At 43.9% G+C, this 27,262-nt stretch overlaps 1 protein-coding gene across 1 annotated transcript in view; it reads right to left on the bottom strand.

The window, feature by feature from the left end:
• Positions 1 to 25,242, bottom strand: part of LOC126248464 (uncharacterized) — a 73,052-nt gene extending 47,810 nt beyond the window's left edge. Inside the window, exon 1 of the mRNA XM_049949469.1 lies at positions 24,979 to 25,242. Coding sequence (XP_049805426.1) covers positions 24,979 to 25,158 — 180 coding nt within the window. The 5' untranslated portion in view covers positions 25,159 to 25,242. The remainder of the gene's footprint in view (positions 1 to 24,978) is intronic.
• Positions 25,243 to 27,262: the final 2,020 nt, after the last annotated feature.

The raw sequence follows: 27,262 nt of genomic DNA, 5'->3' as shown, positions 1-27,262 counted from the left end.
TGTCTGCAGACGTAACGGACAGTAGTGGGACAGCTACCTGACTGTCGCCCGGCCCGGAGCCAGCCAGGAGTGACGGTATGGGGTGCTATTTCATTTCATAGCAGGACGCCTTTGGTTGTCAATCGCGACATCCTTGCAGCAAAGCGATACGTCTACGATATTCTTAGCCCTGTTTTGAGGCCCTTCATGGCAAGCCATCCTGGGCTTACGTTTCAGCAAGATAATGCCTGCACCCACAGTGCGAGAGTTTCTACTGCTTGTCTTCGTAGTTTCCATACCCTACTTTGGTCAGTAAGGTCACAGGATCTATCCTCAATTGACAACGTTTGGGGCATTATGGGCAGGGCTTTCCAACCATCTGGGAATTTTGACGATCTAACATGTCAGTTGGACAGAATTTGGCACAATATCACTCAGGAGGACACCGAGCGAGGTGGCGCAGTGGTTAAACACTGCACTCGCATTCGGGAGGACGACGGTTCAATCCCGCGTCCGGCCATCCTGATTTAGGTTTTCCGTGATTTCCCTAATTCGCTCCAGGCAAATGCCGGGATGGTTCCTTTCAAAGGGCACGGCCGACTTACTTCCCCGTCCTTCCCTAATCCGATGATACCGATGACCTCGCTGTCTGGCCTCCTACCCCAAAACAACTCAACCCTCTGGAGGACATCTAACAGCTTTGTCAATCAGTGTCAAGCTGAATAACTGAGAGGTGGAGCAGCACGTTATTAACTTGCTCAATTTGTGAATCGCTTTCTCTTGAATAAATCACAGAATTTTTCTGAAATTGTGATCATTTGTTTGTCTGTACGTGTACATCACATCTACCGATTTCCGTCCCACTCGGGTAATTCCTTCGTGATGTGTCTTTTTTTGCCTTATCGAATCTGTGTAGTGTATCTGAAAACGAACTGCTGCATGTGGCTAATGTCTCCAGGTATTAATTACTCGCGGCGGTGAAAGATTCGTGAAAGCTAACAGGAATGTGCTCTGTAAGGACGTTTTTCGGAGTATGCATCTGGTTGTTAGAGAAAAATTTCTCGTGAGTGAAGCGGCACGTGATTCGCGGAATTATGGCGACGTGACCGGGTGTACGAGAGAACGTGCGCTGTGGGCGCCAGGCGACATGCCGGCCAAGGTTGCCTCACGTTCCAGACGCCCGCGCCTCAGCCTCCCCGCACCCATGACGTCACCCCTACGGCAACAAATGTCTGATGGCCATTTAAGTGCACATGGTTTATTGCCAAAGAAGCTGACGCCATCGGCCTCAGGCACTCTGTCATCTTGAATTTTCAGCTAAATAAGGGGATGCGCTAACTATCGATTAATGTAATACTATTAGGTTGTTGTCCATGAAATTTCGAGTTTAAGCGAGACATAACGAGGTGGAAAGGAATTATTTTCTTCTCAAATAGGTACTACTCGCAAAAAGATATTAACTAAAGCTTACTTAGATAATCGATGCTTCCCCTGAAGATCATTTTTTTTATCTAGTTAACACATTGCGGGCGGAGCCCGATTTTACTCGTGTTTCGAACGCCATTCGTGACGGGCGGATCTAAAGATACCTCGAGTTTCCTACACGCTGTCTGTAGATTTCATCTGCTGTGATACATTGTAAGTATTTTGCCCATTTAAGAATTTGCACCAATAGTTAATGTATCAAACTTGATTGGCTTCATGTACTTTTTGATATTTCGAATAGTTATTATTTTCGTCTTGAAGGTCCTCCTGCTTCCAGAGATGGTCTGTTGAGAAAACGGAAGGAAATGAACGAATCTGACATTGTGTGAGAGGTTTTTGACGAAGATTATTCAAATGTTCCTAGTGAGACTGAAGGTCCGGAAAACTGTGTGAGTGAATGTTTTTATGATTCTGAGGACGATTCCAGTGACAGTGACACCAATAGAACTGTAAAGAAGCGTAAGGTGGTAGCGTTTTCAAGTGATGTCGACAACAGCCATTAAGGTGATTCTGTTCTTGTGAATGATTCCTGTTGTCACATCGTTAACCCTTTGAGATGGCGCCCGAGTCTCACTCGGGCACTAGCTATGCAAGTGCCCGAGAGAGACTCGGCCGTTGCCTAGAATATGTTAACCTCATTTCTAGTAAGAAATTTAGGACGAACAACGCGCAGCATTTCTTCAAGTATTATGCAGCGCTCGTCAGTATCCATTGTTTCAAGAAATTATGCCGAAAAATTCCAGAAACACTCTTTTCCGCTTCGGTGGCTACGGCAATGTGGTGGTGACGGATCCGGAGGTACAAGTTTCGAATGTAGATGGCGAAAAAGGTCCTCACTGTCAGAGTACGCTCAGAAAGCGGAGGAGAGGTGGTCTGTAGTTTCTGATCACCAGTGAAGTAGTTTAAATCTGAAGTCTGGAGGTACAAGTTTCGAATCTAGGTGGTGAAAAAGATCCCCATTGTCAGAGTATGCCCAGAAAGCGGAGGAGAGGTGGTGTACACTTTCTGATCGCTTGATTGTGTACCTGTGAAGTGGATTAATTCTGAAATCGCCTGTCGCACTGGTGTCATTGGTGCCTTGGTGTTGTTCGTGAGGAGTACGTAGTTTCGGGAATTCAAATGATAGCAACAACAACAATAAAAACGAAAACAACAATGAAGAAGAAAAGAAAAACTGACATTATGTTGCGTGGTAGCACGGGGCCACGCGCTTCCCTTATTTCCAATTCAGTTATCATCGCAACACGAACGCAACACTACATTACAACACACAAACACACATCAGACGTCAGAGATACATATCTGTCGCACTGCAGCGAGGAAGGAAGTGTGACTCCATTTTAGTTTTTGAGTATGTACCACGACAATAGGTGAAAATGGGTCTCAGCGTTCTATTTCGAACGAATGGCTAGCAGCGTAAAGAATATGTTGTGAAACGGGAAAATTTGTTCTACAAAGGGAATCGAACATGAGACTTTGGTTTTCATGAGCAGTCGCATTACCCATTTAGCCACTTCAGCACACCTCCTGGTGTGACTCAAACTTCTATTGTCACTTATGTCATTGCATCTTCACTGATTTGATCTCCATCTTCAGTTAATTTAATTTAAATGAAACTAATCCATTTCACAATAGCTAGGCAATACCAGAGGCATACCACGAATCTTTCGCCATTGTGTTCCTCGTATGAAGAAAACATAGTTAGAGCCCAGAGAAACAGTTGTCACAGAGTGATCATACAGTAATCAATTTTCGTAGCACTGTCGCTGCCATTTATAATAACTGAGCATTTTACATCTGTTACATACAGAAAGTCACACTACGAACACCTTATTGTAAGTCCATCTAAGGTCCCTATATCCTTCACAGTTTGGTATATGTTAGACGATAGCCGGCCGCGGTGGTCTCGCGGTTCTAGGCGCGCAGTCCGGAACCGTGAGACTGCTACGGTCGCAGGTTCGAATCCTGCCTCGGGCATGGATGTGTGTGATGTCCTTAGGTTAGTTAGGTTTAAGTAGTTCTAAGTTCTAGGGGACTGATGACCACAGCAGTTGAGTCCCATAGTGCTCAGAGCCATTTGAACCATTTTTTTTGTTAGACGATATTAATATTTTCAATTTATCGTCGAGGATAACTGGCAATGCAAGAATGTACTTCGTTAAAGGATCATTTAGTCTGGTCAGAAGTTTTCTGAGCAATCACCGCCTTATTGACGTATTTAGTGGATAAAGCTCTTACGTTTTCTTGAAACGTCTGCTGCCTCTGCTACGTTGCAGCGGCATTCTAACAGTTTTTAGAAGGAAGTTAATTAATTCAGCTTGCCTCCACGTGGCCGTACGGTCACGTGGAATACTACACGCAACCGGTTTCTTGTTCACGTAACTTTCACATTGGCTAGTACCATCCGACTTTCTGAAGCTTTAACCAGGTATCTGATATTTCGTGTGCAACAAACCAATAATGATGACACGCCTGATGCCACAGCGTAATGAGTGTAGCGTTAGCTTTGACTAAGAGAAAGTGCACAGCCGGATTAGTGACCGTTGCTTTGGTTCGTTCGCCAGCCTAGGCGTGTTTTTCTGGTCGTGGGTCACACCTGCATTTATTAACGTCGGACTGATTGCCATGCCATCCTCAAAACCAAAATATATCAAAAGATTCATATGAAAATAGACAGAACGTGGCATACATAATTTTCAGGTTGGCGGCGCAAACGAAAGTACTCCACGTCAATTACGGTGACGTCGTAACTACAGGACGGGTGTACAGGCACAAAAATTCCAGAAATACGAAGAACAATGTGGCAGCTTTGGTAAGGAAGAGTCAAGAGCATAGCTAACATCTTTAGTAAATTCGGTTTTCAATCTCACTTTAGTTTTACTGTGGCGGTTATGTCCACGTCAATGTTTTTCCTTTCGTTCTTCCTGGCAGGTAGACGAAATTTTGTCGTTTTTGTAGTCATTATGATTAGGTTGTTGACATCTTATCGTCTGACCTGCTCTTATTCCTACAGAATAGCTTGTAGGCAATTCAGTTCGAACATCGAAAGTTCGTTCAACAACCCAGTACAATAAAGACAATATCGATGGTGCCATACGTGCTAGGTAGTATCTTACAGAGTTCACTCCTTAGAAGAACTGGCTAACTTTCATTTCGAAATTCATTGAACAGAAGACAAAAATTGGCTTTGAAGCATGTGCATATATTTATTTGCAATGTGTTCAGATTACCAAATGAAAAAAAAAAAACTTTTTACATTGACAAAATCGTCTGTTTCCCATGGGGGAATTTTCACAGCACTCCAGAGCAACGTCAAAACGTGGTCCCCTTGCTCGGATGCAGGCTTGAATCTGCCGTGTCATACCATCGATGAGATCATAAAGGTCCAAACAGTCCCACACTTCAACGACGCTTGGTCATTGACGATATCCAAAAATAGCTAGTTTTAATCGAGCCCTCACATGTTCTATTGGGTTCATGTCTGGGGAACAGGCAGGTCACTCCATTCTGGCGATCCTAGCATGCTGAAGGAATTTGTTCACGAGAACAGCTCGATGAGCACTTGAGTTATGATCCATCAAGATGAAATCTTCACCGAAATGTTGGTTGCAGAATATCTTCCTTGTAAAGTAGTGCAGTGAGATTGCCATAAACAACCACGAGAGATGTACGGTTGCCACATGTGATGCCACCCGAGAACATCACTCCACTACCACTTTGTTGCACATGTGAGACACAGTGTTGGAAGCGTTCGATATTACCGGGTTATCTCCAAACACATTTTCTGCGAATATCAGGTTACAAACACATCGGAGTTCCGTCCGTAAATAACACCCGACGTCAATCCTGGTGTGTCCATTCTGCATGATTTCTTGGCCATCTGCAACGGAGTCCATGTTGCAGTGATGTACGACGTCATACTCTCCATGGTCTTCGGCAATAAAGATTCGCATCATGCAATCGTCTTCTAACAGCTTGATACAAGACGTCCTGCAGCCTCTTCGAACGCCAAATTAGGTTCTGGAGCACGCAACCCACAGTTTATTTGATTCAGAAGTCGTAAATATCGATCATCCTGTTCACCTGTCGAACGTGGACGGCCTGTGTGGTGTAAGTCCTTAACACTATCTGTCAATTGGAACCAACTCAATGTTCGCACCACATCACTTTGACTCTTGTGCACATGTCGAGCAACTTCCCTGGTTGACAAGTTTTCCGCGCGTAACGTGATGATGCGAACCCGATCATTGGTCACAGTTGTCCTTCATGATTTGATGGATGTTCACTATGCTGTTTCGCAGAAGTTTGGTGCTTCAGTTTCAACTGAAATGCTGCAGTCCCTTCGAATGCACCGTTTTACCTGTAGGTAACGCTCCGATAAGTGTGTGTATGTTTACAAAGAACTTCAGGGGTGACCTTCCAGTCGGCACAGGAACAGTCTCAATAGCAAAACACCTTCACGACATGTCGGTCCAGAATGGTTCAAACGGCTCTGAACACTATGGGACTTAACATTTGAGGTCATCAGTCCCCTAGAACTTAGAGCTATTTAAACCTAACTAACCTGAGGACATCACACACATCAATGCCCGAGGCAGGATTCGAACCTGTGACCGTAGCGGTCGCTCGGTTCCAGACTGAAGCCCCTAGAACCGCTCGGCTACGGCGACATGTCGGGATGATGCAAAACTTTTATCATGTGTGTATATGTATTGTTTTACATGAGACTTAATGGCTAACATTGTAACATCATATGCAAGAGAAACTCTTTATACGTATAAATGAGTTTATTTGCTTTCGGAGAGCACTAATGCGCTGCTTCCTGGACTCGGGTAGGCGCGCCGGCCCCGGATCGAATCCGCCCGGCGGATTAACGACGAGGACCGGTGTCCTGGCCAGCCTGGATGTGGTTTTCAGGCGGTTTTCCACATTCCACTAGGTGAATACCGAGCTGGTCCCCACGTTCCGCCTCAGTTACACGACTCGCAGACATTTGCAACACGTTCGTACTATCGTACTATTTCATGATTTACACCAAACGCAGACAGCTGGCGTACGCTGATTCCATCCCGGGGGGTATGAGGTGGCGGCAGGAAGGGCATCCGGCCACCTCTTCAAATTAACCATGCCAACTCCGATTGTAACAATGCCGACCCTGCGAAAACTGCCGGACAAGGCGCAAGCCAGAGAAGAAGAAGAAGCTTGTTTGCTTTCGAAAAGCATCTAATGAAGTCCTTACAGTTTTTGAGGATGTCTTCAACATTAGGAGACGAAACTTTAGGCACAGAGCTATGACTTAGACCACAGCCTAACGTTCGTATAAGTAAAATTAACAAGAATGTAATTACCGGTCGTGGAAGCTTACATTGAATGGTAAGATACCATTATCATTACAAAGGTTTTAAGAACCCATTAATTCTGAACTGTCTTTTTAAGAGAATCAAAATCTAAGCTGCTGGACACTCTGTATCCTTAAACCAACATTTAACGACTTTGTTGTCAGTGCATCGGTAGAATTCGAAACAAAAGATCGAAGATTCAAGTACACCTAACGAGGAAGAGTTTTTTCAAAACTTTTGTCGTGCAACTACTCTCTCTGTAAGAAAGAAAATAACAACGACAATAGCAATATTTGTCGCGTCGACTAATGAGACAATAATTCACGTCTGCTTGTCTTAGGAATGAGAGGTCTGCATGTTTGTTTAGCAGCTGTACATTAATTTAGTCATTCTACAAAATGCTTCCCAAAACATTGTACGAGCTTTATAAGTCACTTACAGAAACAAACAGAGATTTCCTAATTGTCGATGCTAAGGAATACATATAATTTCGTCATGGAATCAAGGATGAATAGACATTTCTCTTTTAGCGTGTGACGTAAAAGTGAAAGTTTAATACGCGCTATTTCAACAAGAGTTGGCCACATTGTGACCCATGTTTCGCTGCATTCTGGAAAACACAAAATGTAGATCTGCTAGCTTTAAAATGAAACGCGCAGTTGTTATTTCTGAGAGTATTTATGACGATATTTAGGTAAGACCTATATGAAGACGGCGTTAGTTTCTTGTAAGTATGAGGGCTATTCATTTATTAAGGTCCGGTCGGTCGTGAACTGAAATCACAGTGAAAATAAAAAATGTTTTATTTACAGCAGTTTGCTACACCTTCCAGATACTTCTCTAGATAGTCGCCGCTCCGACTTAGACATTTATCGTAGTATTGTATCAACTTTCCAATACTCTCGTTATAGAAGGTAGCCGTCTGTGCTTTCCGCCAGTTCTCTACACTGATCCGCAGTTTGTTATTTGTTCCAAAATACTGTCTTCATAGCCAGTGGTTCATGTGAGCGGAGCTGAAAATCAGAGGGAGCTAAGTACGAGCTGTATGGCGGGTGATCAAACGCTTCTCATTGAAAACGTTGCAGGAGCGTCTTCATTGTTCCTGCATTGTGCGACCGAGGGTTGCCATGTTGAAGGAAATCCATGACGACATTTGGGCTTCAAGAAATCAGGAGAAATCTCTCAGCAGGTACTCATACTTGGAGGGAGAAACTATTTTCTAGACATCTTTACGTGCTTACTGTGCGCTCAGAACTGAAAAGAGCGACGTGACGCGATCGACGGGCACGCTGTAGACACTGCCCAATACATCTGTGCAAAGTTTCATTGCATTTTTAGTGTGGTTTCCATTTCGTGACCGATTGGACCTTAATAAACGAACAGCCATCGTACTTTATCTGCAGCCATGTTCTAGTCGTGATGTATGTGTAGAGAAAATGTTAAAATGTTGAAAGTTGTCACTAGATACACCTAATGAACGCAGAACTTGTTCTGACCTGAGGGTAATCATTTCCAGTGATTACTCTATAGACAAAATCTTTACGAAGAAAGGAACATTAACTCCGTCTTCGAGTTAATATTTTATTTATGTTCCTTTGCCTGTTTTTTTTTTAGCATGCCTGCAAAAGGAAACTTGTCAATACCTTCAGAATTGAAATCACTTCCTTACAAGTTTGTTTCTAACTAACAACTGCCCAAAATAGTCTAGAATGAGGAATTCTCGTCAGAAGATTACCTATTTTTGGGATTCATGCGAACACAGGACACATGTGAGATGGTGTAAAGTGACGTGGGACAAAATTTTACGTAGCTGATTTCGTTACTGAGACTTTCGTTGTAACTGTCACAAACGGTATCATCTCTTTCAAGTAAGATGCAATCCGCCAAACTGTAATTTAACAGAACCAATCTAAAGTGACCTTAAATACAGGGCTGCGGTGCTGGCTTAGCTTCATTATCAGCAACCTACAGCGCCCTCAGATCTGTTCACTCTTTTGGCTAAGGATGTCTGAAGGAACTGCACAAGAACTGCATGATGTTACTGTGAAGTTCATATTATTGGTAGCATGAAAATAAAAAGCATACTTTAAGAGCAGATTTTGTAATGACACACTAATTTGTGACAATGGAGATTGAAATAATGGTCCTTAGAAACTTGCAAACATCCGTTCTGTGAAATATCATCATAATTTTACTGTTAAACTTCCTCTGGAATGTACCTGACTTTTATTGTGCAGTTAATCAGTAGTGGGCCTTTGGCGCCATTTATTTGCATTACATTAAATCTGCTTATGTTGACGAACAGCTGTTGGTCTTTGCCCCAGTTTCCTACAGATCGGTTCTTCCTGCATGCAGTTCTCTGGTATTACGTGCAGCGTATTTTCCTTATTAGGCAGTAAAGGGGAACTCTATCAAAGGTTTTGTGGAAGTGAATTAACACAGCACCACTTGATTATGACATCTACAGCTTTGTATATCTAGTTAGGGAAAATAAATAGCTTAGATTCACGACCGGTGCTCGCAGAATCCATGCTGATTCTTACAGAAGTGGTGCTCGATCATCAAAAAGTAGTCATACTTGAGTACATCCCATGTTCCAAATATGCAATGTAAACGAAAATTTTGTCAGCAGTGGTCGCATTCATTTTGCGAGTGTTTTTCTTGTCCTGTGTCTGTCAGTGCAGTAATTAACTTGATCAGTCTGCTTCTCACAGATGAAACTGATCGTTACCCATATGTAGGCTGTGCTATGAAATTAAGTCTCGCGGATACGTATGACAGCATTCTGTCAGGCGAAACATTCATCACGTACGAATCTCGCCAATCAGCGACGCGTTCATCTCGACCTCCTTCCTGGATCTTTGTCCCTCAGTTTCTTACAAAGAGGACACCACATCGACAATATACCTTTCATAAATATGACTTCAATAACTTACAGTCAGGCAAAGTTCCTCACGAAAATTCGGGAAGCTATCATCACATTTTTTACTAAAGTGGAGCTGCTTCTAATGCACACTCTCAAATATCTGTGATACACTGGAAAATTTGTAAATCCGTCCACCAGTCGCATCCCAAAGCTAAAATAATATGGTGCGTGCTGGAAAGTAATGCCTCCAAATTTCTTTAGTGAAAACTCTTAAAGTTTTTTAAATAAAACATAGGTTATTAACATTCTGCATCTTTATTCTTCATGACTACATATCTACAGCACTCTGCTAGTAGATGGTTCCGAACTGTAGTGTGTAACATAGCGGTGTGTAACGTAACTATGTCGAGAAGTGACCGAGCGAGGTGGCGCAGTGGTTAGCACACTGGACTCGCATTCGGAAGGACGACGGTTCAATCCCGCGTCCGGCCATCCTGATTTAGGTTTTCCGTGATTTCCCTATATCACTTCAGGCAAATGCCGGGATGGTTACTTTGAAAGGGCACGGCCGATTTCCTTCCCCATCCTTCCCTAACCCGAGCTTGTGCTCCGTCTCTAATGACCTCGTTGTCGATGGGACGTTAAACACTAATCTCCTCCTCCTCGAGAAGTGAGAAACAGCTTGCTGTAACTGAGTTTCGAATTCGTAGAGTTCCTCCACATATGGAGCACCCACTCCTTCAGCAAGACAATGCCAAACCACACACGAGTGCTGCGACATCTGAAAAAAATTTCCTCCCTTCTTTCAACAAACTTATAATTTACAAGGTAATACGCTATGCACGACGCGCTACCTCGGCTTCGTTGAGCTCTAGACGCTCACAGACTTACTCCAGCTCTCAGACAAGCTCGTCATGCGTTTCCTGTTACACTCGACCGTTTTTGAAGCACAGAATTTATTCAATTTTTGATAAATTTAAAATTAAATTCCACGAAAATGTAAGCAATACATACAGTAGGTAAGGCAGTCAGCGATTCTCTCTTACTTTCCAGTTAGGGGCCATTTGCGAACAATGATAAATCTTTATTAAGACGAAAGTAATTAGGCTCCAAATTTGAGGTACTACGCTGTACTACATGCCAATGGGTGAGCAAACATCCACGCGGGTGACAGCTTTCCCATGCCCCCGGCTGAATGTAAAAGCGTGATGTAGGCAGCAACAAGCTGACTGCGGTTCCTGAGCTGTGGAAGCCACCACAGTTACTTGTGTAATGCGTAACCCAACGCACTATACTTCTAAGGAACTCGTGAAACTTATGATTTACTTAAGGAATTAAAAGAAAACACATTTGAAAAAAATAAACGACGTGACTGGTAAGGTCACCCCCTATCTTCAGGATTTAATGCTGAATCCCAGAATAAGGCAATTTTCGCTCCCCAGTGTGTGTAATGTAGTTGACAGTTGCTCATGTTCCTCCTTGTTTTAGCTGCTTTCGTCCTGTATTTCCTTTCAAGCTAAAATTCTCACGAAACCTGCTGGTTCATGTCAATCACTAATCCCGCCAGTGAATTACTGTGACGTAGGAAAGTAGCTCGTGCCATTATTCAAGCTACTATAGGCTCTTGTTTCATGTTTCTGTTATTATCTGAAAGGCGAGAAATTGCTTGCGCTTCGGTTAAGAATGCATTTCACAGACATCAATTTCGTTGCGGCGTGCTTGGCACTGATATCTTGATATCTTGGTTCAAAAAGGACAGAATAATCTCTGTGACACACAAGACATTTTATATTTGTAGTAAATGTTCTTTTATGTAATACGAGACTTAAAATGGTTTGCCAAATTTAATTGTGGCGAGATCGAGTTGCAGATTTCCAAAATCACGGACTAATCGTTGTCAAAAGATTCTGCAGATTAAAATAAAAATCAATAAGTGAGAGTGATTCCTACAGCATATCAGATAATTGCATAGAATACGACTTTTGTTACCGGGATAAACATTCGCATTCCCACTTTAAATTCGCTGCGAGAAATGGCGGTAAGCGTAGCAAACTCTCGGCCAAGTGTGTCTGAAACATCTTAAGTAAAATAATAATAAGGATCGTGCTGGACATCCCAGTTTTCCTCCAAATATTGACCAGACACGGTCTGTGTGAACGAGCATTGTCGTCTTACGTATTGATTTCTTCCTGTTTGTTCGCCATGATTAAAGATTGGAGACGACAGAGGTGTGTACAGCTACCAAGAGAGACGTTAGTAGCGAAAGATATTTCTGGGAAATGTATCATGTTCACTTTTATTAAGTTTGAACCACTGTGCTATTTAGTAATCTGTAACCGTCAAAGATGTACCCATAAGTAGTGCTTCAGTCACTGACGAATGATCGCCAGTCAACGGCAGAGCAGCGGCTGTGTTTAGTTTGTATAGAGCTTTAGTTCAGTCATTTTAATCGTATGCAAGTGAATAGAAACTGTTTTTAAATGTATATTGAGTAATACTTTTTAGTATTTCTTATCGTACGTCTACTTTAAGAACGTTAATGTCGCGTGATAAAAATCGTGTATAATACACTCCTGGAAATTGAAATAAGAACACCGTGAATTCATTGTCCCAGGAAGGGGAAACTTTATTGACACATTCCTGGGGTCAGATACATCACATGATCACACTGACAGAACCACAGGCACATAGACACAGGCAACAGAGCATGCACAATGTCGGCACTAGTACAGTGTATATCCACCTTTCGCAGCAATGCAGGCTGCTATTCTCCCATGGAGACGATCGTAGAGATGCTGGATGTAGTCCTGTGGAACGGCTTGCCATGCCATTTCCACCTGGCGCCTCAGTTGGACCAGCGTTCGTGCCGGACGTGCAGACCGCGTGAGACGACGCTTCATCCAGTCCCAAACATGCTCAATGGGGGACAGATCCGGAGATCTTGCTGGCCAGGGTAGTTGACTTACACCTTCAAGAGCACGTTGGGTGGCACGGGATACATGCGGACGTGCATTGTCCTGTTGGAACAGCAAGTTCCCTTGCCGGTCTAGGAATGGTAGAACGATGGGTTCGATGACGGTTTGGATGTACCGTGCACTATTCAGTGTCCCCTCGACGATCACCAGTGGTGTACGGCCAGTGTAGGAGATCGCTCCCCACACCATGATGCCGGGTGTTGGCCCTGTGTGCCTCGGTCGTATGCAGTCCTGATTGTGGCGCTCACCTGCACGGCGCCAAACACGCATACGACCATCATTGGCACCAAGGCAGAAGCGACTCTCATCGCTGAAGACGACACGTCTCCATTCGTCCCTCCATTCACGCCTGTCGCGACACCACTGGAGGCGGGCTGCACGATGTTGGGGCGTGAGCGGAAGACGGCCTAACGGTGTGCGGGACCGTAGCCCAGCTTCATGGAGACGGTTGCGAATGGTCCTCGCCGATACCCCAGGAGCAACAGTGTCCCTAATCTGCTGGGAAGTGGCGGTGCGGTCCCCTACGGCACTGCGTAGGATCCTACGGTCTTGGCGTGCATCCGTGCGTCGCTGCGGTCCGGTCCCAGGTCGACGGGCACGTGCACCTTCCGCCGACCACTGGCGACAACATCGATGTACTGTGGAGACCTCACGCCCCACGTGTTGAGCAATTCGGCGGTACGTCCACCCGGCCTCCCGCATGCCCACTATACGCCCTCGCTCAAAGTCCGTCAACTGCACATACGGTTCACGTCCACGCTGTCGCGGCATGCTACCAGTGTTAAAGACTGCGATGGAGCTCCGTATGCCACGGCAAACTGGCTGACACTGACGGCGGCGGTGCACAAATGCTGCGCAGCTAGCGCCATTCGACGGCCAACACCGCGGTTCCTGGTGTGTCCGCTGTGGCGTGCGTGTGATCATTGCTTATACAGCCCTCTCGCAGTGTCCGGAGCAAGTATGGTGGGTCTGACACACCGGTGTCAATGTGTTCTTTTTTCCATTTCCAGGAGTGTAGTTCAGCCAGCTTAAGTCCATGTTACTGACTTAGGTACTTAGAGTATCAGACTAAACAGTTTTAGATCGATTTAATTCTAGTACCCACTCAAATAGGCCTCTTTGCATCTATATCTACATCTACACACACAAACCACCTTGCGGTGCGTGGGACAGGTTACTTGTTGCACCGATATCTGTTTACCCCTTTCCTGTTCCATTTGCGAAAGGAGTTTGAGAGGAATGATTGTTGATAAACCTCCGTACTAGCTCTAATTTATTGTATTTTCTCGATATGGTCATTTCGTGAGATAAACGTGGGAGGAAGTAATATGCTGTCTGTCTCTTCCCAGAACGTTATCTCTCGGAATTTCAACAGTGAACCTCTCTGTGATCCACAACGCCTCTCTTGTACCATCTGCCACTATAGTTTGTTGAGCGTTTCCGTAATGCTCTTGCGCCCACTAAACGATCCCGTGACGAAACGCATCTCTCTTTGTTTGACTTCCTCTATCTCTTCCATTAATCCAAACCTGTCAGTTTACAAGACTGATCGGCAGTGCTCAAAAATCTGTCGAGTAAGTGTTTCATAATCCACTTTCTTCGTGGATAAATTACATTTTCTTAAGGTTATCTTAATGAATCTAGGCTTGGTATCTACTTTTCTTACAATTTGTTTTATGTAGTCCATTTTAGGTTGTTCCGGATGGTCGCCCCTAAGTGCTTTACGGTAGATACTGCTTACAGTGATTTGTTGCCAAGAACGTACTCGAAAAGTCGTGAATTTCTTCGCCTCTTTGTGCGCAGTGTGTTAGAAATACAGTTATTTACTTTGAGGGTGAATTGCCAGCCCTTGCACCCATCATTGATCCTCTACAAGTCTTCCAGCTATTCGTTACAGTCCTCTGGCGCTGCTACCTCCTTAGAGACAATAGCATGATCTGCGGACAGCCTTATAGAGCTTCCGACGTTATCCACTAGATCATTTATATATACCGTTGAGCCCGGCGGTATAGTGGTGAAGCTTGTATCGGGAAACCGACAGGCCACGGGCTCGATTCCCGGCCGGACTACGAAAATTTTCAGTCTGCCCTTAATCTAGTCTTCGTCTCTCGACGACGTGTGCAGTCGCCAGAAACGACATGAGGGTTGGATTCCACATTAAACGGTAGGTCCACTTTCCTCGGTTGGTTAAATGGGCAGATTAGGTATACACAATTTGCCGAAGTGGTGTTCAATTGAAAGACTTACACCTGGCCATTCATCCACACGACCGTATTATTATTTGTAAATTTTGTAAACACTTACGGCCCTGTCGCACTTCCTTGGTATACTCCTCACGTTACCTTCCTATCTATCGATCTTGTTTCGTTAAGAACGACGTGTTGAGTTCCGCCTGGAAGGAAATCTACAGCTTATCTGTATCCCATAAGCCATCTTATTGTGTGTGGCAGAGGGTACTTCTGGTACCACTATGGTTTACGTTATTCCCTCTTCCACTTACAAATGATGCACACGAAGAACGATTGATCTGATTTTCCCGTCGTAGTCATTTCACGACACGAGCGCAGAAGGAAATAGATGATGTCTGACTCTTATTGCAACGATCCCTCACTGAATTTTTGCAGTAAATCTCTCGGTGATGTATAGCGTCCGTCTTGTAACGTCTCGCACAGGAGTTTGATGAGCATCAACGTCATGTTCTCATGCTTATTACACGAATCCGTGACAAAACGTGCCGCTCTTCTTTCCACTTTCTCGATTTCCTCTATTAATTATGCCTGGTAAGTGTTCCAGATTGCAGGGTAACACTAAAAAATCGATCGAATAACAATTTTGTGAGCTTGTCAATTGCATTTCCTTAGGATCTTTCTAATGAATCTCAATCTGGAATGTTCTTTTCCTACAATTAGCTTAATGTGGTCGTTCCATGTTAGTTAGCTCTGGACAGTACCCCCAGATATTATACAGTTGTTACAGGTGGGGTTGGTTGAACCGTCCGGATAGCTGGGCGTGTTAAAGCACTGTTTCCGGCATGGGAAGGTGCGCCTGCCCCTAATCGAATCCGCTGGTTGGATTAATGACAAGGGTCGGTGTAACGGCCTACCTAGATGTGGTTTTTAGACTGTTTCCTACATCCCACTACGTGAATACTAGCCTGGTACGTAAGTCCTACTCCAGTTACACGATTGCAAACATTTAGAACAGTTTCGCTCAGTTTTAAACGAAGAACACTACTTGCAGACAGTTGAGGATCACGAATTCCGTCCTGAATGGTCATGGGGTAGCAATGGGAAGCGCGCCCGACCACTCCTTAAAGTAACCATGCCAAATCCGTGAATAGCCATGTCGACCCTGCGCCGATACGGGACAGAGGCACAAGAGTTCCCACAAGCACGACGACTATGTTACACTTATATATGCTGAGGTTCAAATGTCTGTCCCCGAACCAAGGGAAACATCGTCAGAAAGGTATGTGGCGTCCGGCGTACCTGAAGACAGATGGACAAGAACGCTGCTGATCACTTTGTTTATGTCAGTGGCCCGGCGAGTAACGTCTGTAGCACTGAGGCTCTTTGCGGAGGACGCAGTTGTGTACGTAGATGTGACAGAGTCAGAACTTTTTACAAAATATAGACTTGCAAATTATTAACATCTGGTGTAAATATTGGCAGCTGACGCTAAACACAAACAAATAAAATATAATGCGTATAAACAGACGAAAAGGTACTATATCGTTTGACCACTTGTAGTAGTAACTGACTTGAGTCAGCCACAAACGTTAAGTACACTATATTATCAAAAGTATTGGGACACATTAACATGGGGCGTGTCCACCCTCCATCTTTATGATGGCTTGAACTTTGCTGGGGACACTTTCCATGAGATGTCTGAATGTCTGTGTAGGAATGGTAGCACATTCTTCCATAAGAGCGGAAACTACAGATAATACTGATGTTGGACGCTGGGATCTGGAAAGAAGTCGACGTTCTAACTCATCCCAAAGGTGTTACACTGAATATTTTCAACATTTCGCGGCCCTGTCAGCAACTGCATAAATATTAATTTTAATTTTAATAATTAACAGCCTCAGTTGCACCGTTTATTTAGAATTTACCTAGGTTTCAGTCGGGATAATAAAACCTTCTTCAGAATAACAGTAACTACCGTTTATCCATAGTGCACATCGTCAAACTAAAACTACAAAACCATTAACTTTCGTCAGACTGTAAAAACTTATCTGAAACTGCGAAGTGGGGCCGAGGCAGTTTCAGATAAGTTTTTACAGTCTGACGAAAGTTAATGGATATGTAGTTTTAGCTTGACGATGTCCACTACGGATAAACGGTAGTTACTGTTATTCTGAAGAAGGTTGGGTTATCCCGAATGAAAGCTAGGTAGGTTCTAGGTACGCTGCAACTGAGGCTGTTGATTATTAAAATTAAAATTAGTGTTACACTGAGTTCAGATCTGGACTCTGGTCAGGGCAGACCAATTCAGGAATTTTAATGTCCATAGACCATTGCCTCACATATGCCGCTTTATGACAGGGTGCATTGCACTGCTGATACAATCATCGTCTCCGAACTGTTCCTCTAGTGTACACAGTACACAATGCTGTAAAAAAGTATTCATATCTCTGAGCATTTAGAGTTTTATTAAGAACAAAAATGAAATCACATCCTCATATTTGACTGCTGCCACTACACATGACCACAGGTCTACGTGTGATCTCCAGGCATTCACCAAATCCAGACCCTTCCACATGATTGCTACAGTGTATAGTGTGATTCATAGCTCCAAATCACACGTTGCTAGGTGCCCACTGTCCAGTGAGGCAGCTCTTTACACCACCTCAAGCGTTGCTTAGCACTGACATGAGAAATGTGTGGCTTATGAGGAACTGCTCGAGCATTGTAGCCAATTATTTTTAACTACGCACAGTCATCTTGCTAGCTGGTAGCGCTGTGGGACTCACGAGTGATTCATTCCGCTGATGTCATCCGATTTTTTACAGTCACTCTCTGCAATGCTCGACAATCCGTGTTCCACAGTATATGAAGTCTTCCTGGTCTTGGTTCAGCTGTGGTCGTTGCATCGGGTTTCCACTTCATAGTAACATTACCAACAATCGAACTGGGCAGCTTTAGAAGGTTTGAAATGTTCCTGATAGATTTGTTACTCAGGTGAAATCCAATCAGCAATCCACGTTCTAAGTCACTGAGCTCTCCTAGAAGACCGATTCCGCTGTTATTGCTTCTCTACTGACAATGAAATACTCGCTGCCTCTTTTTCTGCTGGCTGGCCCGTCTCTCGTGACATCTAGTGGTCAATTCTAAATTAAATAGGAGTGCCCGGATACTTTTGATCAGATAGTTTATCTAGAAGCATCAGTCAGAAACAATATGACGTGAAACTACCACTTAAATTTATCCATGAGAAAGACAATAGTCAGACTCAGATTTATTGGGAGAATTATGAGGAAGTATAATTCATGGATGAGAGAAAAGTGATGGAAAACCAACATTCAACCAGTTCACGAGTATAGTTTGTCGGTATGAGTCACTTACCAAGTTGGGTTAATGGAAGAGATAGAACAGATTCAAAGAAGGGCTGCATGATTCGTCACAGATTTGTTTAGTCAGTGTGGGATTGTCACATGCGTGCTCAACAAACTTCTAATAGGAGGCGCCGCAAGTACGTCGACGAGCAACGCAGAGAGATTTACAAAATCTAAAACGAGTCAAGAGATAGTCTATTTTCTTCACCATAAATCTTGCTTAATGACGACGACGCTAAAAAAATATAGACATCCGAGCTCATAGAGCGGGGTATGGACAGTCTCTCATAGCGCGTGTCATCCGCGAATCGAACAGGAAATGGATGGTGATAATACTATAACACCCGGCACACACTGTACACTGGGTTGCGAAGTGTAAACAAACATACAAACAATTCACGTATCAGTAGCCCGCAAACGTAGTCGTTCTACATCAATTAACTAACTCTACAGGATGATTTTGCTAAATGGGGACAAACTGCAGGAAACCGTCGTTGAGAAGATATTCAAATGTGTGTGAATTCCTAAGGGACCAAACTGCTGAGGTCATCGGTCCCTAGACTTACACACTACTTAAACTAACTTCAACTAACTTATGCTAAGAACAACACACACACACACACACACACACACACACACACACACACACACACACACACATGCCCGAGGGAGACTTCGAACCTCCGCCGTTTGTTCCCATTTAGCAAAATCATTTCGTATATTCATCTGTTGGGGAACGTGACAAAATCATCTATTCATGGTTGTTTTAAGTGTGCAGACCAACAATGAGTATGTGGAGTCTTGTGAGCTTACCGCATAATGAGAGAGGACAACGATAACATGTTTTAGTAAAATTTGGTCTGTGAGTGTGTGTGATTTTTAATGCTTGTGAAAGAAGAGTTAGCTTGTGTCGTCGTGTGTCTATGGTGCTCCTCTGAAGAGCCTGTTGAGTCGAACGCCGAATAAAATGTCACAAGAGGGACGTGTGAAAAAAAAAAAAACACGTGGTGGCCTGCAGTTCTCAGCATTCGATGAGACTTGAAGCATACCCTGCCGTATCAGGCTGAGGAAAGTCAGCTGACTCAACCATACAGAAGAGCAAGCTTAGTAGCTTACAGTGTCAGTATCTGGTAGCATTCTTGTCGTACGCTAGAGGAAACTTGTTATTCGCCTAATACGTACTGGATGTTTAAAGACATCTGTTTGATTTTTTAACAAAAAGATGTTTGCGATAGTATAAATCTAGGGAGTACGTTGTTATCGAAAGACCAATCGTTCCTATATTAGACCAAATGTCATGGAAATTACACATTGTCATACATTCCAGAGTTCTTACATGCCTTCTCCCTTCATTTACATATATAACAATATGATTACCCTGCAGTTCACACTTAAGTGTTTGGCAGAAGGTGCATGGAACCACTTTCAGATTATTTCTGTACCGTTCCACTCTCGAACGGCACGAGGGAAAACTGAATGTTTCCTTAAGAGCTCTGGTTACTCTTATTTTATCCCTCTGCAGGTGGAAGTCAACAAAATATTTTGACATTCGGAAGAGAAAATAATTGATTAAAATTTATGGAAAAATATTTCGCCGCAACGAAAAACGCTTTCGTTTTAATGATTGCCACCAAACTCGCTTATCATATCTCTGACACACTGCCCCATATTCTGTGGTGATATAAAACGAGCTACCCTTCCTTGAACTTTTTCGAGTCCTCCGTCAATTTTATCTGGTACTCGTAAAATCCATACCGTGCAGCAATACTCAGAAGAAGACGGACAAGCATAGTGTAGGCAGTCTCTTTAGTAGATTTATTGCACCTTCAAAATGTTCTTCCCAACAGCAAAAATCAGAGAAATTAGTAATAGTGCAGAGCTCTGCAAGTTCTCGAAAATAAAGACATCGACTTCTCATTTTCTCACACTGATAATCGAAATATTAAAATAGCGCAACTCTACGTCAGTTACTGTCTTTATACAGTTTTTCGAGTTGCAGTGTAACGAACTGATCGTTAGTTCAGGTCTGTGTGATGCGCTTTGTGCTGCATTAGCCATATACTTTTTGTAATGTAAAGAAATAAGAAATTATGCGTTTTTGCAAATTTTTGCTCTTTGTGAGATTTTATCATGAATCCTTTGGCATATATTTATGGCGCATTTTTCGAACTAACGCAAAAGAGATAAATATTCTGCGAATAGTAAACGCACATCTAAAAGAAAGTCACCGACTATTCATTATGGCTGTGACAAGTTCATTATTTAAAGACGTAATTCCGACTACAAGAGTTTGTACAAGCAAGGAGACAGAGCTATGCTGACTTTTCCAGCAAAGGAATAGCAGCGTATGCGTCTTGGGTTCCGTTCCAACAGTGTTCCCGGTGTTTGGAAAGGTCACAGCTGACTTGTGCAACGCCTGAGAACAAACGACAGCCGCCTCAGCTGTTACGGTTCAGCTCCGTAGCAAAATAACGGAAAGCATAAGAACTAATTAGTCTGATTTCCATCAAAATTTCATTTTTTACGCAGCTTTCACCGATTTAGGTTCCATTGTTAACAGAACACCATGCTTCAAAGAGCTAAGATAAGACTTCCGCCGTGTGAGGCAATATCCTTTATATGCTTCCGCGTCTGTGGTGATAAGGTGCTTACAGTATCGGGAGACATTTAGCACGCTTAGGAACATACTACGCTGAGATCGCTACACTCGAGTTATCGAACAATCCGGCAGTCCAAATTCAGGTTATCTGTGATTTCCCCTAAATTAATTCAGGTAAATGCTGCGAATTTTTCTGAAACAGGTGAAAATCACTTCAATACTCATCCTTATTCATATGCGCAAATTCTCTGTTCTCAAAAAACCTCAACGCCGACGAGATCCTAAACTCCAAGCATCTTTCCAAATACGAGAAACTAATAAATTAAATAGTGACTAAAATCCGAATAATTTCTAATTGCTTTTTTCTGTTTTCATACCGATTAAAGCAATCAGTACCACGTTCCGTAAATATCGTGATCCTGTGAATAACAAAAATTTACATTAACAATTTTTGCTGGTTATTTCCAGATAAGAACATGCAACAACGAAGAATTCATAGACTTAACAATAGAAAGAAGGACAGTACGCGCATCCATTTTTGAGTTTTAAATTTCTCTGCCGAAGAAGGTGGCTTACCAAGATTAGTTTGCTGTTAAAATGAACCATGCTGACTGTTAAACATTTTATGGTGGTCTTAAACTTACTAAAGATTGAAAAAATAACGCAGTAAACAACTTTCCGAACCGGAACGGATCAAAATGGCTCTGAGCGCTATGGGACTTAACATCTGAGGTCATCACTCCCCTAGAATATAGAACTGTTTAAACCTAACTAACCTAAGGACATCACACACATCCACGCCCGAGGCAGGATTTGAACCTGCGACCGTAGCGGTCGCGTGGTTCCAGACTGAAGCGCCTAGAACAGCTCGGCCACTCCGGCCGGCAACCGGAACAGTTTGTTACGGTAGCAGTAATGTTTCTCTCTCTTAGTGCTTTATTTATAGACATTGCTATTCAGAACTATTCGAGTATATTCATTTCCGCCACAACCTTTGGAACAGTAGCGTTTATAGGGGCCGATGACCTAAGCAGTTTGCTCCCATAGGAACGTAACACAAATTTCAAAACAGTAGCGTTTATGACCTACTAGCACTTGCTTGTGACAAGCTGATCTACAAAATATGCTTCAAAGGAAGGAAGAGTAGAGTTTAAAGTTCATCGATGTCAATGTTATTAGAGATGGAGCACGAACTCAGATAGGACATGTATGAGTAGCAAATCAGCCGCGATATTTCGGAAGGTATCATCACAGTATTGCCGGCCGGAGTGGCCTAGCGGCTCTAGGCGCTACAGTCTGGAACCGCACGACCGCTACGGTCGCAGGTTCGAATCCTGCCTCGGGCATGGATGTGTTTGATGTCCTTAGGTTAGTTAGGTTTAAGTAATTCTAAGTTCTAGGGGGCTGATGACCTGAGAAGTTAAGTCCCATAGTGCTCAGAGCCATTTGAACCATCACAGTATTCTTCTGAAAGGATGTAGGGACCCACAGAAACTGAAATCGGGATCGCTGGTTGTAGGCAGCCCAATCATAGTCTTAGCCACTGTAACTTCTCTCTCGGTGCCAGGGTGGAGACTTCCTTGTCTCATTAACAAGTCATATATACAAGTTTTTCATTAAACCAGAACTGTTGTACCACGGGCCGGTCGGGGTGGCCGAGCGGTTCTAGGCGCTACAGTCTGGAACCGCGCGACCGCTACGGTCGCAGGTTCGAATCCTACCTCGGGCATGGATGTGTGTGCTGTCCTTAGGTTAGTTAGGTTTAAGTAATTCTAAGTTCTAGGGGACTGATGACCTGAGAAGTTAAGTCCCATAGTGCTCAGAGCCATTTGATTTTTTTGTTGCACCACAATCGCTTGTCATTAGTTTTATTAGACTAGTCAGCTATCGAGGGTTTACCGCCTTATCATCAGTGCATGTAATGTATTTTCACAGTGTATCGTTCAATGAATCCTGTTTCATGTTAAAATACAATAAGTGCACTGAAAATAAACCTTTCTGTCCATGCGTCTTGAAGTGCACGATCTGAGCAAAAAAAAAAAAAAATTATTGTTCTCGCACTCGGTCGTATCGCAAATGATGGAGTCATGACTGAACAAATGTTTTGTACACAAGCCGTTAATATACTTAAAATCGTATTAGAGATTCATGAAAGATGATTACGGATGATCATCAGACTAGATTTTTCTGACTAATTTCTTTGTTTTCCGTGTAGACGAAGTGTATTTGTCATTTTAGAAACAAATTTGTTAGCATATTTTTCAGTCTGCTTTCTCATTTGCTTCAGAGACGAACTTTCAACGTCCTTAGAATTGTTTCCTGACTCTGCTTATGCCGTTTCCTCGAGACAGTAATCTGAACTGGTCTGCCAAGCAGTGTGCAAACACAGCGCTTACGAATCGTACAGGGAATGTAATAAGAGCTACCTACTGCAATTTCGTTGACAACTACTAAAGCAGATTTATCTGTGATAAGTCATGTCGGGCACATTTCAATAATGGAAGAGACAGACAGACAATTGTAAAATTTTGTGCCAGGTTACGACAATAGTACCGAAGCGCAGCTGAGACAGGACTGGGAACCGTGTCAGCGGCAGTGATCCGCTGAGACGTTGCGTAGCGGCGGCTCCTGTTGCGCAGTGCAGACTGTCCGGAGAATGCGGAAACGCTACGTCACTGTCTGCCGCCAAAGGCGACCCAGAAGTAACATTTTCAGATCTGGCTGGCAAGGCCGAGTAAATGGCGGGCAACAAAGCGACATGGCGCAGCGCTAAAGGGCTGCTCCCCTAATTGGGAGATATGTGGTCCGAATCCTGCTCCGACTAACGTGTTTTCCCGTAAGCTCATCACGGTGCCGATGTGGTTTCTCGAACAGTTTACAACCGATTTATTCCTCCATTCGCATAGAAAACAGGCGCATACCCCAGCTACAGCTGCAGCATTATATCGCGATAAAAGAAGAAACCCTTATAGAGAGTTTGCTTTCCAGTAGTGTATACAAAGAATAGACGTTCGCATACAGATTTACGTCTCTCTTTGCAGTAATATTGTAAATGTGGTGGGAGGGATACTTCCCATAAACATATTAACACTGAAAAAGAAGATCAGTTTTCTGGGACATGAGCCACTCCAATTATCGCATTTTCGATCGATGTCGTGTACTTAAGGACAACATTATTAATATCTGTTGTTTTTTCCTACTGCCAGATGGTGGTTACACACACTCCTTTCAGTTGGCTGACCACGCTCGAATTGAGACGGAAAGGTTGCTTACTACCGTAACTAATACAGGCAACGATGTGAAATATTTCCGTGAGGACAATATCCCGCCTTGCAAATAGAGCCTATATTGCATGAAGTTAGTGTGTGGGAGCCTGCAAGCAACAGCAATCCAGCCGCGTGAAGGCTGTTTCGCGCACTTCCTCAGACCTTGGCATCTTCTCGCAAGCTAGGCTGACCTAGATTAGAATTCATTGTGTGTGTCCCTAGACACCCCACACAGTCCACTTCAACTGAACAAGAGGGCGTGCCGATGACAGAGACAAGTACACTAGGATGATGAAGATTCAAGCAAAAAGCATTATGATAAAACCGTCGGCGTCATTTAGAATTGTAGACTCGCTGCTCATCTTGAGTCTTAGGAATTAAAACATTACGTTTGCTTTGCATTCTTCGTTATTGCTATTTGTCTAGCTTACCTCGGGGAAAACAAAGTTATTAATATTGGAAATATACTGCTAAGGCAATACATTCGTCCTTATCAGACACGGTTTTCGAAATGACAGTTGCTGCTGCATTAACGTACAAAAGCCAGTGTCGTGTGCCATAGAAGCAGCATTTTCGATAGGTAATTCGTTAACGCATATAAAAAAGAATGTAGAGGTCACAGAAAACGCTCATTATCATTTTGATGACTGACTGAGAAGTGACGTATAGCTAAAAAAAGATGCGATATGCACTGTGTCTTACACACTAACGTTTCCGTGTTACGATCTAGATTCAACAGGACAGGCGAGGCTGCTTACTGCACGAAGCCGCTTCCCTACCGACCTACATTGGTAGCACCGGGCTAGTACCACATACAGCGACAACACAAAAAAGCGAAGCTCGGAACTTTTAAACTGGGTTCGAACACAGTTCACTTATCTTAGGAGGAGAGCAGATGAGAGGTGTACGCACAATCTCCTGTCGCAGCAGCTGGATCTTGCAGTGCAGGCTGTGGAAGATGGCAGGCGGCTGCCCCTCCTGGCAGAGAGGCTCGTTGAGCCAGCGGCGGGCCAGCGCCTCGTTGCGCCTCCTCCACCTGTCGTAGAAGCGGAAGGCGAGCTCCGGGTCCTGGACGGCGGCGGCAGCAGCCATCAGCCCATGGCAGGTGCGAGCGCGCGTGGCCGCATGTCAACTGGCAGTGAAAGCGCCGCTGCCGCAGACCCTGCTCCGGCGCCGCCGCTGCCGCCGCCGCCGCCGCCGCCGCGGAGAAAGGGAAAACGTGAGGTTTCCGCGACCTTGCCGTACAAAAAGCCGGCCCGCCGCCGCACTTGCGGGGTCTCCGCGCAGCACACCCGCATAGCGACCACTGCCGCTCCGCATCTGTGCTAAAATCACCGTCAGTCGACACCAATATTACCATTGTAGCAACCGACACACCGAGTATCTTATCTGTGCCGCAACCGCAGGCCACATACTTTATCTGTGTACAAACAACTACACGATCTTTATCGAACGCCGTAAACCTTTTGTTTCCGCTTGGAGAACAATTACGATGACAGTCTACAAGGATCACTGATGTGTAATAAACGGTCGGTCACGTTAATGGGAGCACGGCATATGCTCTACGTCAAACTGCAGGTGGCAGGTGGGAGCACTAGCAGTGGGGCGTATACAGGGTGTTACAAAAAGGTACGGCCAAACTTTCAGGAAACATTCCTCACACACAAATAAAGAAAAGATGTTATGTGGACATGTGTCTGGAAACACTTAATTTACATGTTAGAGCTCATTTTAGTTTCGTCTGTATGTACTGTACTTCCTCGATTCATCGCCACATGTGTGGGCTGACGAGAATCCGCACACAATTGTGCAATCACGTCATCAACACAGATTTTCTGTGAACGTTTGGGCAGGCATTGTTCGTGATGTCTTGATTGGGCCCCATATTCTTCCACCTACGCTCAATGGAGCACGTTATCATGATTTCATAGGGGATATTCTACCTGTGCTGCTAGAACATGTGCCTTTACAAGTACGACACAACATGTGGTTAATGAACCGCGAGACCGCTACGGTCGCAGGTTCGAATCCTGCCTCGGGCATGGATGTGTGTGATGTCCTTAGGTTAGTTAGGTTTAACTAGTTCTAAGTTCTAGGGGACTAATGACCTCAGCAGTTGAGTCCCATAGTGCTCAGAGCCATTTGAACCATTTTTTTTGTGGTTAATGCACGATGGAGCTCCTGCACATTTCAGTCGAAGTGTTCGTACGCTTCTCAACAACAGATTCGGTGACCGATGGATTGGTAGAAGCGGACCAATTCCATGGCCTCCACGCTCTCCTGACCTCAACCCTCTTGACTTTCATTTATGGGGGCATTTGAAAGCGGTACCAAATGTAGAGACCCTTCGTGCTCGTATTGTGGACGGCTGTGATACAATACGCCATTCTCCAGGGCTGCATCAGCGCATCAGGGATTCCATGCGACGGAGGGTGGATGCATGTATCCTCGCTAACGGAGGACATTTTGAACATTTCCTGTAACAAAGTGTTTGAAGTCACGCTGGTACGTTCAGTTGCTGTGTGTTTCCATTCCATGATAAATGTGATTTGAAGAGAAGTAATAAAATGAGCTCTAACATGGAAAGTAAGCGTTTCCGGACACATGTCCACATAACATATTTTCTTTCTTTGTGTTTGAGGAATGTTTCCTGAGAGTTTGGCCGTACATTTTTGTAACACCCCGTATAGGGCGTTCGAAAATTCCTGTTCCAGAATTCTAGGACTTGAAGAGGGAAGTGAGTACTAAATATTTTGAATGCCGACCATGTCTGCTGAGGGAAAGAGAAAAGTCTCAGATCTGCTTGTGCTCGTATGCAATAGAGTACACAGAACGACGCGTACTACGTCAGACGGTCACCTGATGTCACTCAACGTCTGCCTTACAAAGTTTAATTTAAGAGACTCTGTAGAGACAGAGGAAGATCTGCAGGCACCTGTTCTGGCTGCTTCACTAGAAATTGAAGAGACACCACGTGGGATAGAGAGTGTGTACCAGAGCATGCTTCGTAGGTACAACGTCTGTATCAACCTCGGCGGTCACAACATCGACCCGATGTTGTAGACGTAATGCATCAGTATTCTTCTGTACGTGCGGTATGCTGGAGTCTTTTTGTTTCGGAAAAACGTCAACATGTAATGTTCTAATGTTAATACAAACAAATGTGCTTAAGTGATAAAAGAATGTTTCTTTGTCT

This window comes from Schistocerca nitens, chromosome 3 (assembly GCF_023898315.1).
Source record: "Schistocerca nitens isolate TAMUIC-IGC-003100 chromosome 3, iqSchNite1.1, whole genome shotgun sequence".
In the NCBI taxonomy this organism is placed as follows: Eukaryota; Metazoa; Arthropoda; class Insecta; order Orthoptera; family Acrididae; genus Schistocerca; species Schistocerca nitens.
This window is presented reverse-complemented; position numbering and strand designations above follow the sequence as displayed.